This window comes from Oncorhynchus tshawytscha, linkage group LG34, assembly GCF_018296145.1.
Source record: "Oncorhynchus tshawytscha isolate Ot180627B linkage group LG34, Otsh_v2.0, whole genome shotgun sequence".
Classification (NCBI taxonomy): domain Eukaryota; kingdom Metazoa; phylum Chordata; class Actinopteri; order Salmoniformes; family Salmonidae; genus Oncorhynchus; species Oncorhynchus tshawytscha.
Genome location: NC_056462.1, coordinates 9374078 through 9389650, shown reverse-complemented (window position 1 = coordinate 9389650; position 15573 = coordinate 9374078). Strand labels below are relative to the sequence as shown.

Sequence of the window (15573 nt, the reverse complement as noted above, 5' to 3'; positions counted from 1 at the left end):
TGGTCATGTTACAGCAGTGTGTAGGAGGGAGATTCCTAGATGTGGGAAGTGTCCAGGAGGGCATGGGACAGAGAATTGTGTAGTTCCGGTGGATAAAGTTCTGTGCGTCAACTGTAGGGTGCACATGATTCTGGGGATCTGACGTGTCCGGTGCAAGAGAGGCACGTTGAGGAAGGTCAGAGTAGTGCAGAAGTTGTCATATGCTGAGGTAGTGAAGAAAGTACAGGAGGATGGGTCAAGGGTGAGGGATCCTGAGAGGATCCCTGTGAGTAGTAGATCTGTGCCAGCACAGAGGGGTAGGCCAACGAGTGATATATGTTTAGGGAAGGCTGGCTTCTTAGCGTTCATAGCAATGGTTATCAACTAGCATAGCAGTGGTTATCATACCTCAGAAATGGAATGTAAATCACTGAAAAAAAGATGTGGTGGTGGCAGCTGCAGAGGGGTACTTGGGTATATGAGATTTGTCTTTAGAAGAGTTTTGGTTTTGATTTTATTAGTATCTCTTTTAGTGTTTTAGTCCCCATTTGGACTAATCTTCCAAGAGTCCTTAACATTAAAATACAATTTATAATACAAACACACTTTCACATATAACACACTATTACAAACATACATAATACACTAGCATAATGACCCAAGGGTGTGTTGAGTGATGGTGTCACATCCTCCCAGGCCGTTGGCATGGTGCAGGAGAAGATAGGGTCAAAGTAGTGGAATGGGGTAGTGGGTTTTTAATGATCCTAGAGAAAATTTGAACAAAATGTCTGCTCCCACATCTGTGAACGTCACACAGAGCTCTAGCTTGGTTTCCTGAACTACTTCTTCTTCGGTGGAGTTTAACTGCGGTTGGCATCCAGTATGTTGCATTACCACCCCCAACTGGACTATAGTATAAATCCATTATCCTTTATCACTAAACATACAAATATATATTTTACAGTTACAAGCAAGGTGAACTCTTATAGTAGTCATTTGATTATACTCTATTTAGAAAGCATACAAGTCATTTCAAGCCTTACTAATACAGTTTTGTTGACTAGGAAATGCATCATCAAAAATATTTCATATTTGTATTGTGTACTTGAGTTTGTGTTTTCCAAAAGGCACTACACCACAGCAATTTACAGTAATTTTTTGCAGAAATGTGTGATTTGAACCTTTCTTGGAGTATGCAGCATTACTAGTTATTGTTTATGGCCCTCATGATAAATTATTACTTTGTGGGATTACGTAGATTATTTAGTGACATTTCACTGGTTTTAACTTCTAATTACTACCACAAAGATGGCAACCGGTTCACCCACAGTCAAATGTCAACTTAAATGGTCATGTCTATTTTTATTGGCTGTATTTCTATGATTTCGCGAGTGGATTGCCCAACAATCACTCATATAGCAAAAGGTGTGTACATGAACAGAATTATAATTTGAATGTGAACATCTTCATCATCAAGTAACAATAGTCTGCTGACAGGTGACATTAGGTAGGCCATTGTTACTTTCATGTTGATGGGCTGTTTTTCTATGCTTATCTGAGGGGCTAATCTGTAAATCATTTATGACAAAGTAGTCCTAATGCCAGCCATTTTGAGATGTGTCCCTTATCATAAAGTTGTTTCTCGTGTCCCTGTGACAGACTGTAATGCCTGTTCTGTCTGTGCTCATATATTTTGTTTGTCCACAGGTCTCACAGACGATTGATGTGCTCGCAAAACTTTGAGACTGTGAGGGAGTGAAGTACAGAAGAACAAGTGTCATCAACCACCTCTATTGGCCTTCATCAACCTCAGTCTGGCAAAGAAACAGTGCCAAAGTGGACATCAGCTGAAAATCACATACAAAACACCTACACCCATGACAATGCCCTCTACCCAAACTGTCTCCATGGAGCCCTTGAGGAACGCAAATGGCTAAAACCAGGTATGTATATCTTAAGTATGTTTATTAAGCTGTTTGTTTTCTATAATAATTTCAGCCTTACAAATCTCAATTTTGCTCAACAGGCACCAAGGCTGGGGAAACACTGCCTGCCATCATACTGAACACACGCCTCCTGAAAGATGTGAAGAAGATTAGCCCTCTATACCAGACCTTTGCAATTGAGGACTTCCACAGGCTGATTTTGATTTTTGCACCCAATAATTCGATTTATTCCTTCCCTGGCATGCTGTGCAGGTAACCATGCATATTTTTACATCTCTCTACATTTGTAGACTGTTGCTTGCTGCAATGCATTGGAAAGAGAATGCCAACTGGCCACCAGCAACAACTGCTGCAGGGGAGCTGAGATACGAGATACATTTCCCCAATGTTCAAGAAAGGGGAATATTCTGTTTCATGTATTTGGGAAGTTCTATTTCATCCCGCCACAAATACTTTCAACCCAAATAAATACTGTTTATTTCAAATATAGACAGTACTGTACTTGTTTGAAACATTTTTTTGGCTTGTATGCAGGGCCGGCCACTAAAATTGTTTAGTCGCCCCCCTCGACGGCAGAGAAAAATGTACATTTTAATATAAATTTCCTGCAATTCTACTCGTTTTGCCATGGGTCGTAGAGAAAATGTTGCAGTTTTAAAGCACGTTTTCTGCAGTTCTAAACATTTTTGCCATGGGGCGGAGAGAAAATGTAGCAATTTTATAACAAATTTCCTGCAATTCCACTTTTTTTCCCCCATGATTTATTCAATGTTAATGATATACAGTTGAAGTCGGAAGTTTACATACACCTTAGCCAAATACATTTAAACTATTTTTTTTCACAATTCCTGACATTTAATCCGAGTAAAAATTCCCTGTCTTAAGTCAGTTTGGATCAGCACTTTATTTTAAGAATGTGAAATGTCAGAATAATAGTAGAAATAATTATTTATTTCAGCTTTTATTTCTTTCATCACATTCCCATTAGGTCAGAAGTTTACATACTTCCCACAATAAGTTGGGTGAATTTTGGCCATTTCCTCCTGACAGAGCTGGTGTAACTGAGTCAGGTTTGTAGGCCTCCTTGCTCACACATGCTTTTTCAGTTCTGCCCACAAATATTCTATAGGATTGAGGTCAGGGCTTTGTGATGGCCACTCCAATACCTTGACTTTGTTGGCCTTAAAGCCATTTTGCCACAACTTTGGAAGTATGCTCGGGGTCATTGTCCATTTGGAAGACCCATTTTTATTTTTATTTAACCAGGTAAGCTAGTTGAGAACAAGTTCTCATTTACAACTGCGACCTGGCCAAAATAAAGCAAAGCAGTGTGACAGAAACAACAACACAGAGTTACATGGAATAAACAAGCGTACAGTCAACACAATAGAAAAAAATTAAAGTCTATATACAGTGTGTGCAAATTGCATGAGGAGGTATGGCAATAAATAGGCCATAGTAGCAAAGTAATTACAATTTAGCAGATTAACACTGGAGTGATAGATGAGCAGATGATGGTGTGTAAGTAGTGATACTGGTGTGCAAAAGAGCAGCAAAGTAAATAAAAACAATATGGGGATGAGGTAGGTAGATTGGGTGGGCTATTTACAGATGGACTATGTACAGCTGCAGCGATCGGTTAGCTGCTCAGATAGCTGATGTTTAAAGTTAGTGAGGGAAATGTAAGTCTCCAGCTTCAGCGATTTTTGCAATTCATTCCAGTAACTTGCAGCAGAGAACTGGAAGGAAAGGCGGCCAAAATAGGTGTTGGCTTTGGGGATGAGTGTGTGTTGTCATCGTGACCAGTGAGCTAAGGCGGAGCTTTACCTAGCATAGACTTGTAGATGACCTGGAGCCAGTGGGTATGACGACGAATATGTAGCGAGGGCCAGCCGACTAGAGCATACAGGTTGCAGTGGTGGGTGGTATAAGGCGCTTTGGTAATAACACGGATGACACTGTGATAGACTGCATCCAATCTGCTGAGTAGAGTATTGGAAGCTATTTTGTAGATGACATCGCCGAAGTTGAGGATCGGTAGGATAGTCAGTTTTACCAGGGTATGTTTGGCGGCGTGAGTGAAGGAGGCCTTGTTGCGAAATAGAAAGACGATTCTAGATTTGATTTTGGATTGGATATGTTTGATATGAGTCTAGAGGAGAGTTTACAGTCTAACCAGACACCTAGGTATTTGTAGTTGTCCACGTATTCTAGGTTAGAACCGTCCAGAGTAGTGATGCTAGTCGGGCGGGTGGGTGCGGGCAGTGAATGGTTGAAAAGCATGCATTTGGATTTGCTAGCGTTTAAGAGCAGTTGGAGGCCACGGAAGGAGTGTTGTATGGCACTGAAGCTCGTTTGGAGGTTAGTTAACACAGTGTCCAAAGAAGGGCCAGATGTATACAGAATGGTGTAGTCTGCATATAGGTGGATCATGGAATCACCCGCAGCAAGAGCGACATCGTTATTGTATACAGAGAAAAGAGTCGGCCCGAGAATTGAACCCTGTGGTGCCCCCATAGAGACTGCCAGAGGTCCGGACAACAGACTGCGAAGTAGTTGGTGAACCAGGCGAGGCAGTCATTTGAGAAACCAAGGCTATTGAGTCTGCCAATAAGAATACAGTGATTGACAGAGTCGAAAGCCTTGGCCAGGCCGATGAAGACGGCTGCACAGTACTGTCTTTTATCGATGGCGGTTATTTTTTTATTTTTTTTTAACCTTTATTTTACTAGGCAAGTCAGTTAAGAACGAATTCTTATTTACAATGACGGCCTAGGAGCAGTGGGTTAACTGCCTGTTCAGGGGCAGAACGACAGATTTGTACCTTGTCAGCTCGGGGGTTTGAACTTGCAAACTTCCGGTTACTAGTCCAACGCTCTATAACCACTAGGCTACCCTGCCGCCCCAGTTATGATATTGTTTAGTACCTTGAGCTTGGCTGAGGTTCACCCGTGACCAGCTCGGAAACCGGATTGCACAGCGGAGAAGGTACGGTGGGATTCGAAATGGTCAGTGATCTGTTTATTAACTTGGCTTTCAAAGACTTTAGAAAGGCAGGGCAGGATGGATATAGGTCTGTAGCAGTTTGGGGGGATGAAGAGGGGGATGACCGCGGCAGCTTTCCAATCTTTAAGGATCTCGGACGAAATGAGAGGTTGAACAGACTGGTAATAAGGGGTTGCAATAATGGTGGCAGATAATTTTAGAAAGAAAGGGTCCAGATTGTCTAGCCCAGCTGATTTGTACGGGTCCAGGTTTTGCAGCTCTTTCAGAACATCTGCGATCTGGATTTGGGTGAAGGAGAAGCTGGGGAGGCTCGGGCAAGTAGATGTGAGGGGTGCGGAGCTGTTTGCCAGGGTTGGGGTAGCTTGGAAAAAAGCATGGCCAGCCGTAGAGAAATGTTGATTATCATGGATTCATCGGTGGTGACCGTGTCGTCTAGCCTCAGTGCAGTGGGTAGCTGGGAGGAGGTGCTCTTGTTCTCCATGGACTTTACAGTGTCCCAAAACTTTTTGGAGTTAGAGCTACAGGATGCAAATTTCTGTTTGAAAAAGCTAACCTTTGCTTTTCTGACTGACTGTGTGTATTGGTTCCTGACTTCCCTGAACAGTTGCATATCGCGGGGACTATTTGATGCTATTGCAGTCCGCCACAGTATGTTTTTGTGCTGGTCAAGGGCAGTCAGGTCTGGAGTGAACCAAGGGCTATATCTGTTCTTAGTTCTACATTTTTTGAAAGGGGCATGCTTATTTAAGATGGTGAGGAAATTACTTTTAAAGAACGACCAGGCATCCTCGACTGACAGGATGAGGTCAATATCCTTCCAGGATACCTGGGCCAGGTCTATTAGAAAGGCCTGCTCGCAGAAGTGTTTTAGGGAGCGTTTGACAGTGATGAGGTGTAGTCGTTTGACCGCGGACCCATAGCGGATGCAGGCAATGAGGCAGTGATCGTTGAGATCCTGATTAAAAACAGCAGAGGTGTATTTGAAGGGCAAGTTGGTCAGGATAATATCTATGACGGTGCCCATGTTTACGGATTTAGGGTTGTACCTGGTGGTTTCCTTGATAATTTGTGTGAGATTGAGGGCATCTAGCTTAGATTGTAGGACTGCTGGGGTGTTAAGCATATCCCAGTTTAGGTCACCTAACAGAACGAACTCTGAAGATGGATGGGGGGCAATCAATTCACATATGGTGTCCAGGGTACAACTATCACACCTCTCAGGAAGGAGATGCGTTCTGTCTTCTAAAGATGAATGTACTTTGGTGCGAAAAGTGCAAATCAATCCCAGAACAACAGAAAAGGACTCTGTGAAGATGCTGGAGGAAACAGGTACAAAAGTATCTGTATCCACAGTAAAACAAGTCCTATATCGACATAACCTGAAAGGCCGCTCAACAAGGAAGAAGCCACTGCTCCAAAACCGCCATAAAAAAAGCCAGACTACGGTTTGCAACTGCACATGGGGACAAAGATCATACTTTTTGAACTTGCAACCTTTCGGTTTCTAGTCCAACGCTCTAACCACTAGGCTACGCTGCCGCCCCGGCATGGGTCTTCCAAATGGACAATGACCTCAAGCATACTTCCAAAGTTGTGGCAAAATTGAGGACAAGAAATTCAAGGTATTGGAGTGGCCATCACAAAGCCCTGACCACAATCCTATAGAAAATTTGTGGGCAGAACTGAAAAAGCAAGTGCAAGCAAGGAGATCTACAAACCTGACTCAGTTACACAATTTCTTTACCATTTTTACTAGGATTAAATGTCAGGAATTGTGAAAAACTGAGTTTGAATCTAGTGGGCTAAGGTGTATGTAAACTTCCGACTTCAACTGTATCACTCACTACACACTATTAATGGGCTATGGGCATTGTCTGAGACCTGGTTTAACATTAGGAGAGTGTGAGGAGGATGAAGGCCAGGGAGTGTCTGTGTTGTTGCAGGGTCCATGTTCCAGTTGATAGATCCTACAGAAGGCAGGCTGAAGGCAGCACCTGTTAGGGGGTTAACCTGAGGCGCCTTCAGTCTCTCTGAATCACAACTATAGGTACAGGATGGAGCATCGCTAGCTGAGTCTGTGTCAGTTCTCTCTGGCCGCATACCAAATCTACACCGCACCCTGGTCTCAGCCAGTCTGTTGTCTTGGAGAGTAAGTTCAGTTGTTGTTTTGGGTTCGACTGTCTGTTTCTGGTTGTGGTTAACAGTGTTGTTCCCCAGCTCAGAGTTGAGGACACCGTCCCATCCACTGACCTCCACTATGTCACCTGTGGTCCTGACCTGCTTGGTGATGTTGTTCCCTGGGACATTGGCTGCACCAGTCTGGGTCTGGGAATCCAAGATGGTCACCCAGTCTTCTCTGTTAGCTTCCAGCCAACAAACATGGCAGCGAGAACTCTACATATGGAGTTTTAGTCAATTAACTGGTCAAGTTCGTACATTGTATTTTTATATGTAATTGATTTCATTTTATGAATGAAGAAAAATAGAAAATAATAGCCAGGTGCATCACTATTCCCATTGAAGATATATTACTGCTTGTAGAAAATAAGTATTTATCCCTTACATTGATTGCTCCCCCATCTTTAGTCCACTCAACAGATCAATGCTCTCGGGTTGTCTTCTATTGTCTCCTCTTTGACTATCAGCAGATCAGGCTTCCCATCCTCCATGTCAACTGGCTGTAAGTGATACAGAGTGAGAGGATGTTGAATCAAGACATCTGATATGAGCACCCATCTATGGAGCATCTTCTGATTGGGCAATGAGGGATTGCTATAAGTACTTTGCAAACATGTTAGTTGATTTGTTACTTGACACTCTTTAATGGTTTGATCATTCAAAAGGCATGGTCCCACACTTTCAGGAGGAGGTGTAGTCTGGTTGTCCTCCATGACCATGGTCCCCTCAGGGTTCCCCAGACCTTCCTCACACCCCTCCTCCTACACCAGCAGCACCTCCAGACCCTCCTCCTCCTGGAAGAGACAGGTGATACATATTACACAGACATACACTCTCAGGTACATACTCACACACATACAGATAATAAATACACGTTCAACATGGAGTGTTTACACATCCCCACTACGTTTGAGACCTATACTGTAGTTACAGAATGATTTCATCATTGTTATTCCCATCATGGTGGACATAAATATGATGTGGGTACATCAGAGTTACTTGAAAATGTTGGGTAGACTGGGCTCTGAAACCCCGGCGGGCAGCCAGACTAGGAGATGAACCATTTAAATTCCAAAGCCACAAGGCCAGGGAGATACAGGAGTTCTATCTCCCAAACAGCTGGAAAGGCAGATGAAGGCTGCAACTGATAACTGATGAAAATGCATACATTTGCATGCATACCTTTATTTAATTAGGCAAGTCAGTTAAGAAAAAAATCTTATTTACAACGACGGTCTAGAAACAGTGGGTTAACTGCCTTGTTCAGGGGCAGAACGACAGATTTTTACCTTGACATCTCGGGGATTCAATCTTGCAACCGTTCGGTTACTAGTTCAACGCTCTAACCACTAGGCTACCTGCCGCCCTGTAAGTCACTCTGGATAAGAGCTCAAATCTAAATGTAAATATGAGTCACCTATGTCATCTTCAGACAAACCTGGCTAAACTATTTTTATGTGTACAGTAGTGTGTGGTAGAGCAGGGATGCTAAACCGAAATTGTAGACAAACCGACAATACCGATCACTTATCGCAGGCATTTGGTTGATAGCCATATCATTCATTACAATAAGTAGCCTATGAAATGTGATGATTGAAATGAAATAAGTTTTCGAATGTGACTATGCATAGATAATAAACAGAGAGTAGTAACAGTGTAAAAGTGGGTTCTGGGTAGCCCTCTGATTAGCTGTTCAGGAGTCATGGCTTGGGGGTGGAGGCTGTTGGTTAATGGGACAATTGATGGCTACAACCATTGAACTAGTAGTAGTAGTTTAAATTATATATTTTTTAACTGTTGTGCACATTGTCATAAACGTATTGTTCTATTTATAGTAATCGCATCAATTCAGGCAATTTATCAGGATATGGATTTTTGTCCATAATGCCCAACTCTAATGTGCGGGTAAGTGTAGGTATATTTAGTAAGTGTATATTGGTTATAAAGAACTATCGGGAGTATGCAGAATAGTGAGTTCAGATGTGATGTATACTAGAGAGTCTCAATGAAAGTCTTGTAAAAAAAAATGTTTTGTGTTTATTAAACATTTAAAAAAGTGTTAAATACACCATATGAAAACCACACATACAGGTCTCAACTAAAAATCTGCCTGAACTTGATCAACTGCATTCACTTTCTCATTAAAGTAGTATGAAACAGGCATTTGTGAACGTATATAGCGTACACAGTACAAACACAATATGTAACAGACTTTAGGCTCATACAGTATATGCCTTATGTATTCCACAATGGAACTTGCACTTCAACACAGTTGTAGAAATTGACCCACTCCTGCTGTTTACTTTGTGCATCTACTTTCTCACTGAGTCTAATGCAGGTTTTGATCTAAACATCATAAGCTATTGAGCGGAATGGTTACTTTCTAAGTTATGGAGTAGAATGTTTTTTCTGCTGAGGTAGCTCCTCTCTGAGAACCTCTTCCCGCAGTGCGTACAGGTGAAAGGCCTTTCTCACATGTGGACCTTCAGGTGCATCTTCAGCTGCTGCTGTTGGGAGAACCTCTTCTCACACTGGGGGCAGCTGTAGGGTTTCTCCCCTGTGTGGACCCTCTGGTGCCTCTTCAGGTCTCCAGCCTGGGCGAAGCGCATGTGACACTGGGTACAGCTGAAGGGTTTTTCCCCCGTGTGGACCCTCTGGTGCCTCTTCAAGTTGCCAGCCTCTGTGAAGCGCATGTGACACTTGGTACAGCTGAAGGGCTTCTCCCCTGTGTGGACCCTCTGGTGGATCTCCACCTTCTGGGGGCAGCTGAAGCCTTTGTTACAGAACATGCAGAGGAACCGTTTCTCTTTACTATTGCCTGATGTGACTCGCCCTCCCTGAGCCTGGGCTCTAGCCCTGTCGTTTGAGTTCAATTCCCGATCGAAAAGGATGCTTGTGTGTGAATCTGAAGGTCCCATCGATGTGGACAGTAGGTCACAATCCCTGAATGCGTGTAAAGGGGAGTGGGTCGCGACATTAACATTTGTCTCTATACTTTCCCTGTAATCTAAGAAATCTCTGCCCTGTGAGTGTCCATCTCCTAGGTGACTATCTGCATTCCATGTGGGAGGAATGTCACCCTCCACTTTCACAGTTACTTCATCTACGACCAGATCCTCCCCTTTCTTATCTAGGCACCCTTCAGAGTATATTCTACTACTGTACTGGATCCAGTCCCCTCTCGACAGAACAGTCTGTGTCTCTAAACCCAAGGATATGTTGCCAGGGTCCATCTCTGTAGTGTAAGAACAAGACAGATCATCATCACCAGTGTCTAACGTGTCACCATCTCCACGGGAATGACCCATCCTCTGGTTCTGGTGAAATACCGGTAAATACTCTGACCCAGGAGCAGGAGGACAGCCCAGTCTCCCCGGCCCCAATCTCTCTGGGTCTGATCTGCGGTCAGATCCTGGGTGTAAGAGCCTGTGTGTTACAAGTAAAATCTTGGTGTCGGTCTCTGACTTGAGGACAGTGTTCAGCGTTCCATTGACCTCCGTGATGCTGCGACGGATCCTGGGCTGCGCTGGGGAGGTGGAGTGGTCCTCCGTGGCTATAGGGGGTTCTCCTGCCGCTCCAGTCTGGATGTCTCTGCTGTGCTGTGGGTCCTCCTCTCCTTCAGACCTCTCCTGCTTGACCCCAGGACCTGCAGTCTCTGCATCTGCTGGCTGACACAAGAAGAGGGGAGGTTATTTAACTGGTACATGAGTTAAATTGGATAACAACGTCATAGGGAAGTCTCACAATCTCCTCTATGGCAGATAAATAAGGATGTACATGAATAGCTGAGGGGAGCCTTTCTGAAATAAACTGCCCACATTTGATGTAACACTATTACACTAACCTCTATCCTGACAATGTGCTGGGTTGAGGTTCCACTCCCCTCATTAACAGGGATTGGTTGGTCATCTCTCCATGTATTGTGTCCCACTGGCTTCCTGTGACCTCCAGCGAGATGTCCTTCACCTGAGAAAATTATTGGGGGGAAAAGAGGTGGTTAGTTTAGATACTGTCAATGCTCAATGGTACATTTTACACTATTGACTGTTTTGACACTGTTTAGAATTGGCAAGGATGTAAGGTAACACTTCTCATAACTTCTTGATATACTATTTATAGATTGATTGATTATGTTCCATGCATCACATTGCTTAAATTTAGTAAATAATTAGAAATACACTAAATCATGAATCTGGTTATAATATGACATTGTGTCTTTGTGCAAGAAGTAATCAGGGTAATTATTGCATACTATCCAAAAACTGACCAAGACCCAATTCTGGTTAAACATTATGTGGTTAACCAACCTGGTATCAGAGCATTTTGTAATATTCTTTATGTAATTCTGAGACACTTCATGTATTATGACATGTTACGTTTTGTATGGTATGTATTCATTTGTGGCTGTCCATCAACCATTTCATATGACATTTTACAAATTACAATTTGTATTATACGTTACGAATTTGCTAAACTTACAGTATGTTACGAATTTGCTAAAATGTATGAAATGTTATGAATTCTATCTAGGTGCCTAACGTTAGCTATGCTAGGGGTTAAGGTTGGAGTTAAGTTCAGGAGTTAGGTTAAAGGGGTAGCTTAGGGGTAGGGGAAGGGTTAGCGAACATGCTAAGTAGTTGCAAAGTTGCTAAAAAGTAGTAAGTAGTTGAAAAGTTGCTAATTAGGTCAAATGCTAAAATTGTCCGTGAAGAAATTCAAACTCGCAACCTTTGGGTTTGCTAGACGTTTGCTTTATACGTCCCGACCATCTGTCTTATGTAACTATACCAAACATAACATTTCATACTAATTTTGAGTGTGTCGGATTTGCATTTACAATGTTACGTCTAGTCTATGAAACCAAGCTGGGATAATGCATCTCAAGTCACACATGCACAGAGGGGAACCGGTCGACAGACCCTGCAGCCTCGGACTTCTGCTAATTGTACCTCTTGCCATTCCTCTGTATCGATCGATGATCTTGCCACTACTGGGACGACTGGCGAGGACGCGCTCCCGTTCCAGTAGCTGTAGCTTCCTCCGCAACGCCCTGATTTGTTTTTGGCTTTGAGTTACTTCCAAACGAAACACTGCATAGTCGTTGTCTACGAGTTTACAGATCTCTGCCACGGCTGCATTCGCTAGTACCTCCATAATGGAGGCTATTTGAGTGTGAAAAACCACACCGTTAAAATGAGCCATTGTTAGCAGCTAGCTAGCGAAGAGTTAACGTTAACTAGATAACAAACATATATCAACCTAGTTCTGTCTCCAAAGCGAATTAAACACTACCTGGGGTAAGTATGTGATGCTGTGAAGGTAGTCATATTTTGAGTTCCAGGATGTTAATAAACGTCTAAATAACAACAATAAAAACGCTAACGTGTATATTTGTCTTGGTCATTATTTACTTCCGTTTAATTCTTGTTTGGTGGGGTTTTAGGGTGGACTACGTCCAGACAAAAAAGGTGTATTGCCGCCTACTACTGGATTGGGGGAAAAATTGGAGAAAAAAATCTACAAATATTTCAAACTGACTTGCCTAGTTAAATAAAGGTTATATTAAATACATTTTAAAAATCGTGTGGGTGTATACCAATCTCAACCACGAAAAAAAGAAATACAAAACAAAACAGTAAGCCTCAGTCATTCAGAATACAGAGTACTGCTCAAGCCAGTACTCTGCGCAGAATAGGCGAAATTGCCACGGGGGATGAGGGGGACGTGTCCCTCCCGTTATTCAGAATCGGTTTATTTCCAAACATCTTATTCATCCATTTTGTTTTTGTTTTTAAGCATTAGATGACCTGGTGTTATGGTGCATTGATTAGTTAGACAGTTTAAAGCCGTTATTTTGGTGTTTTTTGCCCAAAGTTTACCTTTAAAGTAAGGGCCAGATCGACATTTACTGGAGGGAGGGGTGGTCCAAAATAGGGGAGGGTTGTGTTTTTTTAAATATTGGGCACAGGGGAGGATAGTGCGTTTTCCCCCCTGGTTTACATTTACTCTTCTGATCGTATTTTCCCTATACAAATGGCTTGACTTACTTTTGATATAATGCTAAAAATTTTCTAAACGTTTGTGAGGGTCTGGTATGGTGGCTATTATTAAGCTTTAGCTACTGCAGGCCTATGATATGAAGGCAATGCGCCCTGGCATTCCAACTGACTCCGACAGTTGAACTTTAGGTGAGGTAGACTATTTCAGGCCTACCAGAGTTACTCCTATAACTTAACAATATAATGCTGATCTTCATAAAAAATATTTGGATCGAAAATGAACAAATTACCCTCCTTCTGTACATCTATATGTGTATAGCAGTATCTCTATATCTCTTGGATTAGGCATAAGCTTCTCTTCCTTTATATATATATATATATATATATATATATATATAAAGGAAGATATGTATGTATATATACAGTTGAAGTCAGAATTTTACATACACCTTAGCCAAATACATTTAAACTCAGTTTTTCACAATTCCTGAAATTCTATCCTAGTAAAAATTCCCTGTCTTAGGTCAATTAGGATCACCACTTTATTTTAAGTATGTGAAATGTCAGAATAATAGTAGAGAACGATTGCTTTCAGCTTTTATTTCTTTCATCACATTCCCAGTGGGTCAGAAGTTCACATATACTCAATTAGTATTTGATAGCATTGCCTTTAAATTGTTTAACTTGGGTCAAACATTTTGAGTAGCCTTCCACAAGCTTCCCTCAATAAATTGGGTGAATTTTGGCCCACTCCTCCTGACAGAGCTGGTGTAACTGAGTCAGGTTTGTAGGCCTCCTTGCTCGCACACGCTTTTTCCCACAAATGTTCTATAGGCTTGAGGTCAGGGCTTTGTGATTGCCACTCCAATACCTTGACTTTGTTGTCCTTAAGCCATTTTGCCACAACTTTGGAAGTATGCTTGGGGTCATTGTCCATTGGGAAGACCCACTTGCGACCAAGCTTTAATTTCCTGACTGATGTCTTGAGATGTTGCTTCAATATATCCACATAATTTTCCTCCCTCATAATGCCATCTATTTTGTGAAGCACCCCCACAACATGATGCTGCCACCCCCGTGCTTCACGGTTGGGATGGTATTCTTCAGCTTGCAAGCCTCCCCCTTTTCCTCCAAACATAATGGTCATTACTGCCAAACAGTTCTATTTTTGTGTCATCAGGCCAGAGGACATTTCTCCAAAAAGTACAATCTTTGTCCCCATGTGCAGTTGCAAACCCTAGTCTGGCTTTTTTATGGCGGTTTTGGAACAGTGGCTTCTTCCTTGCTGAGCGGCCTTTCAGGTTATGTCGATATAGGACACATTTTACTGTGGATATAGATACTTTTGTACCTGTTTCCTACAGGATCTTCACAATGTCCTTTGCTGCTGTTCTGGGATTGATTTGCACTTTTCGCACCAAAGTACGTTCATCTCTAGGAGACAGAACGCGTCTCCTTCCTAAGCGGCTGCGCGTCCCATGGTGTTTATACTTTCGTACTATTGTTTGTGCAGATGAACGTGGTACCTTCAGGCATTTGGAAATTGCTCCCAAGGATGAACCAGACTTGTTGAGGTCTGCTGATTTCTTTTGAATTTCTCATTATGTCAAGCAAAGAGGCACTGAGTTTGAAGGTAGGCCTTGAAATATATCCACAGGTACACCTCCAGTTGACTCAAAAAATATCAATTAGTCTATCGGAAGCTTCTAAAGCCATGACATAATTTTCTTGAATTTTAAAAGCTGTTTAAAGGCAGTCAACTTAGTGTTTGTAAACTTCTGAACCACTGGAATTGTGATACAGTGAATTATAAGTGAAATAATCTGTCTGTAAACAATTGTTGGAAAAATTACTTGTGTCAATGCACAAAGTAGATGTCCTAACTGACTTGCCAAAACTATAGTTTGTTAACAAGAAATTTGTGGAGTGGTTGAAAAATGAGTTTTTATGACTCCAACCTAAGTGTATGTAAACTTCCGACTTCAACTGTGTGTATATATATATATTGAACAAATATATAAACACAACATGTAAAGTGTTGGTTTCCTGAGCTGAAATAAAAGTTCCATATGCACAAAAAGTTTATTTCTCTCAGATTTTTTGCACAAATTTGTTTATTGAGCATTACTCCTTTGCCAAGATAATCCATGCACCTGACAGGTGTGGTATATCAAGAAGCTGATTAAACAGCATGATCATTCCCTTATGCTGGGGACAATAAAAGGCCACTCTAAAATGTCCAGTTTGTCACACAACACAATGCCACAGATGTCTAAAGTGTTGAGGGAGCATACAATTGGCATGCTGACTGCAGTGCACATACTTTTGGTCATGTAGTGGAAGTATTTATGTAGAAAATAGCAACCACAATGGAAATAGGGCCAGACTTTATTGTGCAATCCTGGTCACTTTAAAAATCATTTGTATTTTTTTAACTGACAAATAAAATCTATCAATCCAAACTG

General features: G+C 42.0%; 1 protein-coding gene across 1 annotated transcript; it reads right to left on the bottom strand.

Moving 5' to 3' along the window:
• Positions 1-9128: 9128 nt before the first annotated feature.
• Positions 9129-12545, bottom strand: LOC112231855 (zinc finger protein 34-like). Its single transcript, XM_024398661.2, has 3 exons — positions 12059-12545; positions 10954-11075; positions 9129-10777 (listed from the first exon to the last, which is right to left on the bottom strand). Exons 1-3 carry the CDS (start codon positions 12309-12311, stop codon positions 9581-9583), a joined length of 1572 nt encoding a protein of 523 aa, XP_024254429.1. The 5' UTR covers positions 12312-12545; the 3' UTR covers positions 9129-9580.
• Positions 12546-15573: the final 3028 nt, after the last annotated feature.

What these genes read in the sequence shown, in the direction of transcription:
- LOC112231855 (XM_024398661.2), bottom strand. Translation starts at nt 12,311, where the DNA reads ATGGCTCATTTTAACGGTGTGGTTTTTCACACTCAAATAGCCTCCATT. An exon ending in ATACAGAGGAATGGCAAGAG is followed by an intron (nt 11,076 to 12,058) that starts GTACAATTAGCA and finishes TAATTTTCTCAG; the next exon opens with GTGAAGGACATCTCGCTGGA. An exon ending in AGCACATTGTCAGGATAGAG is followed by an intron (nt 10,778 to 10,953) that starts GTTAGTGTAATA and finishes TTCTTGTGTCAG; the next exon opens with CCAGCAGATGCAGAGACTGC.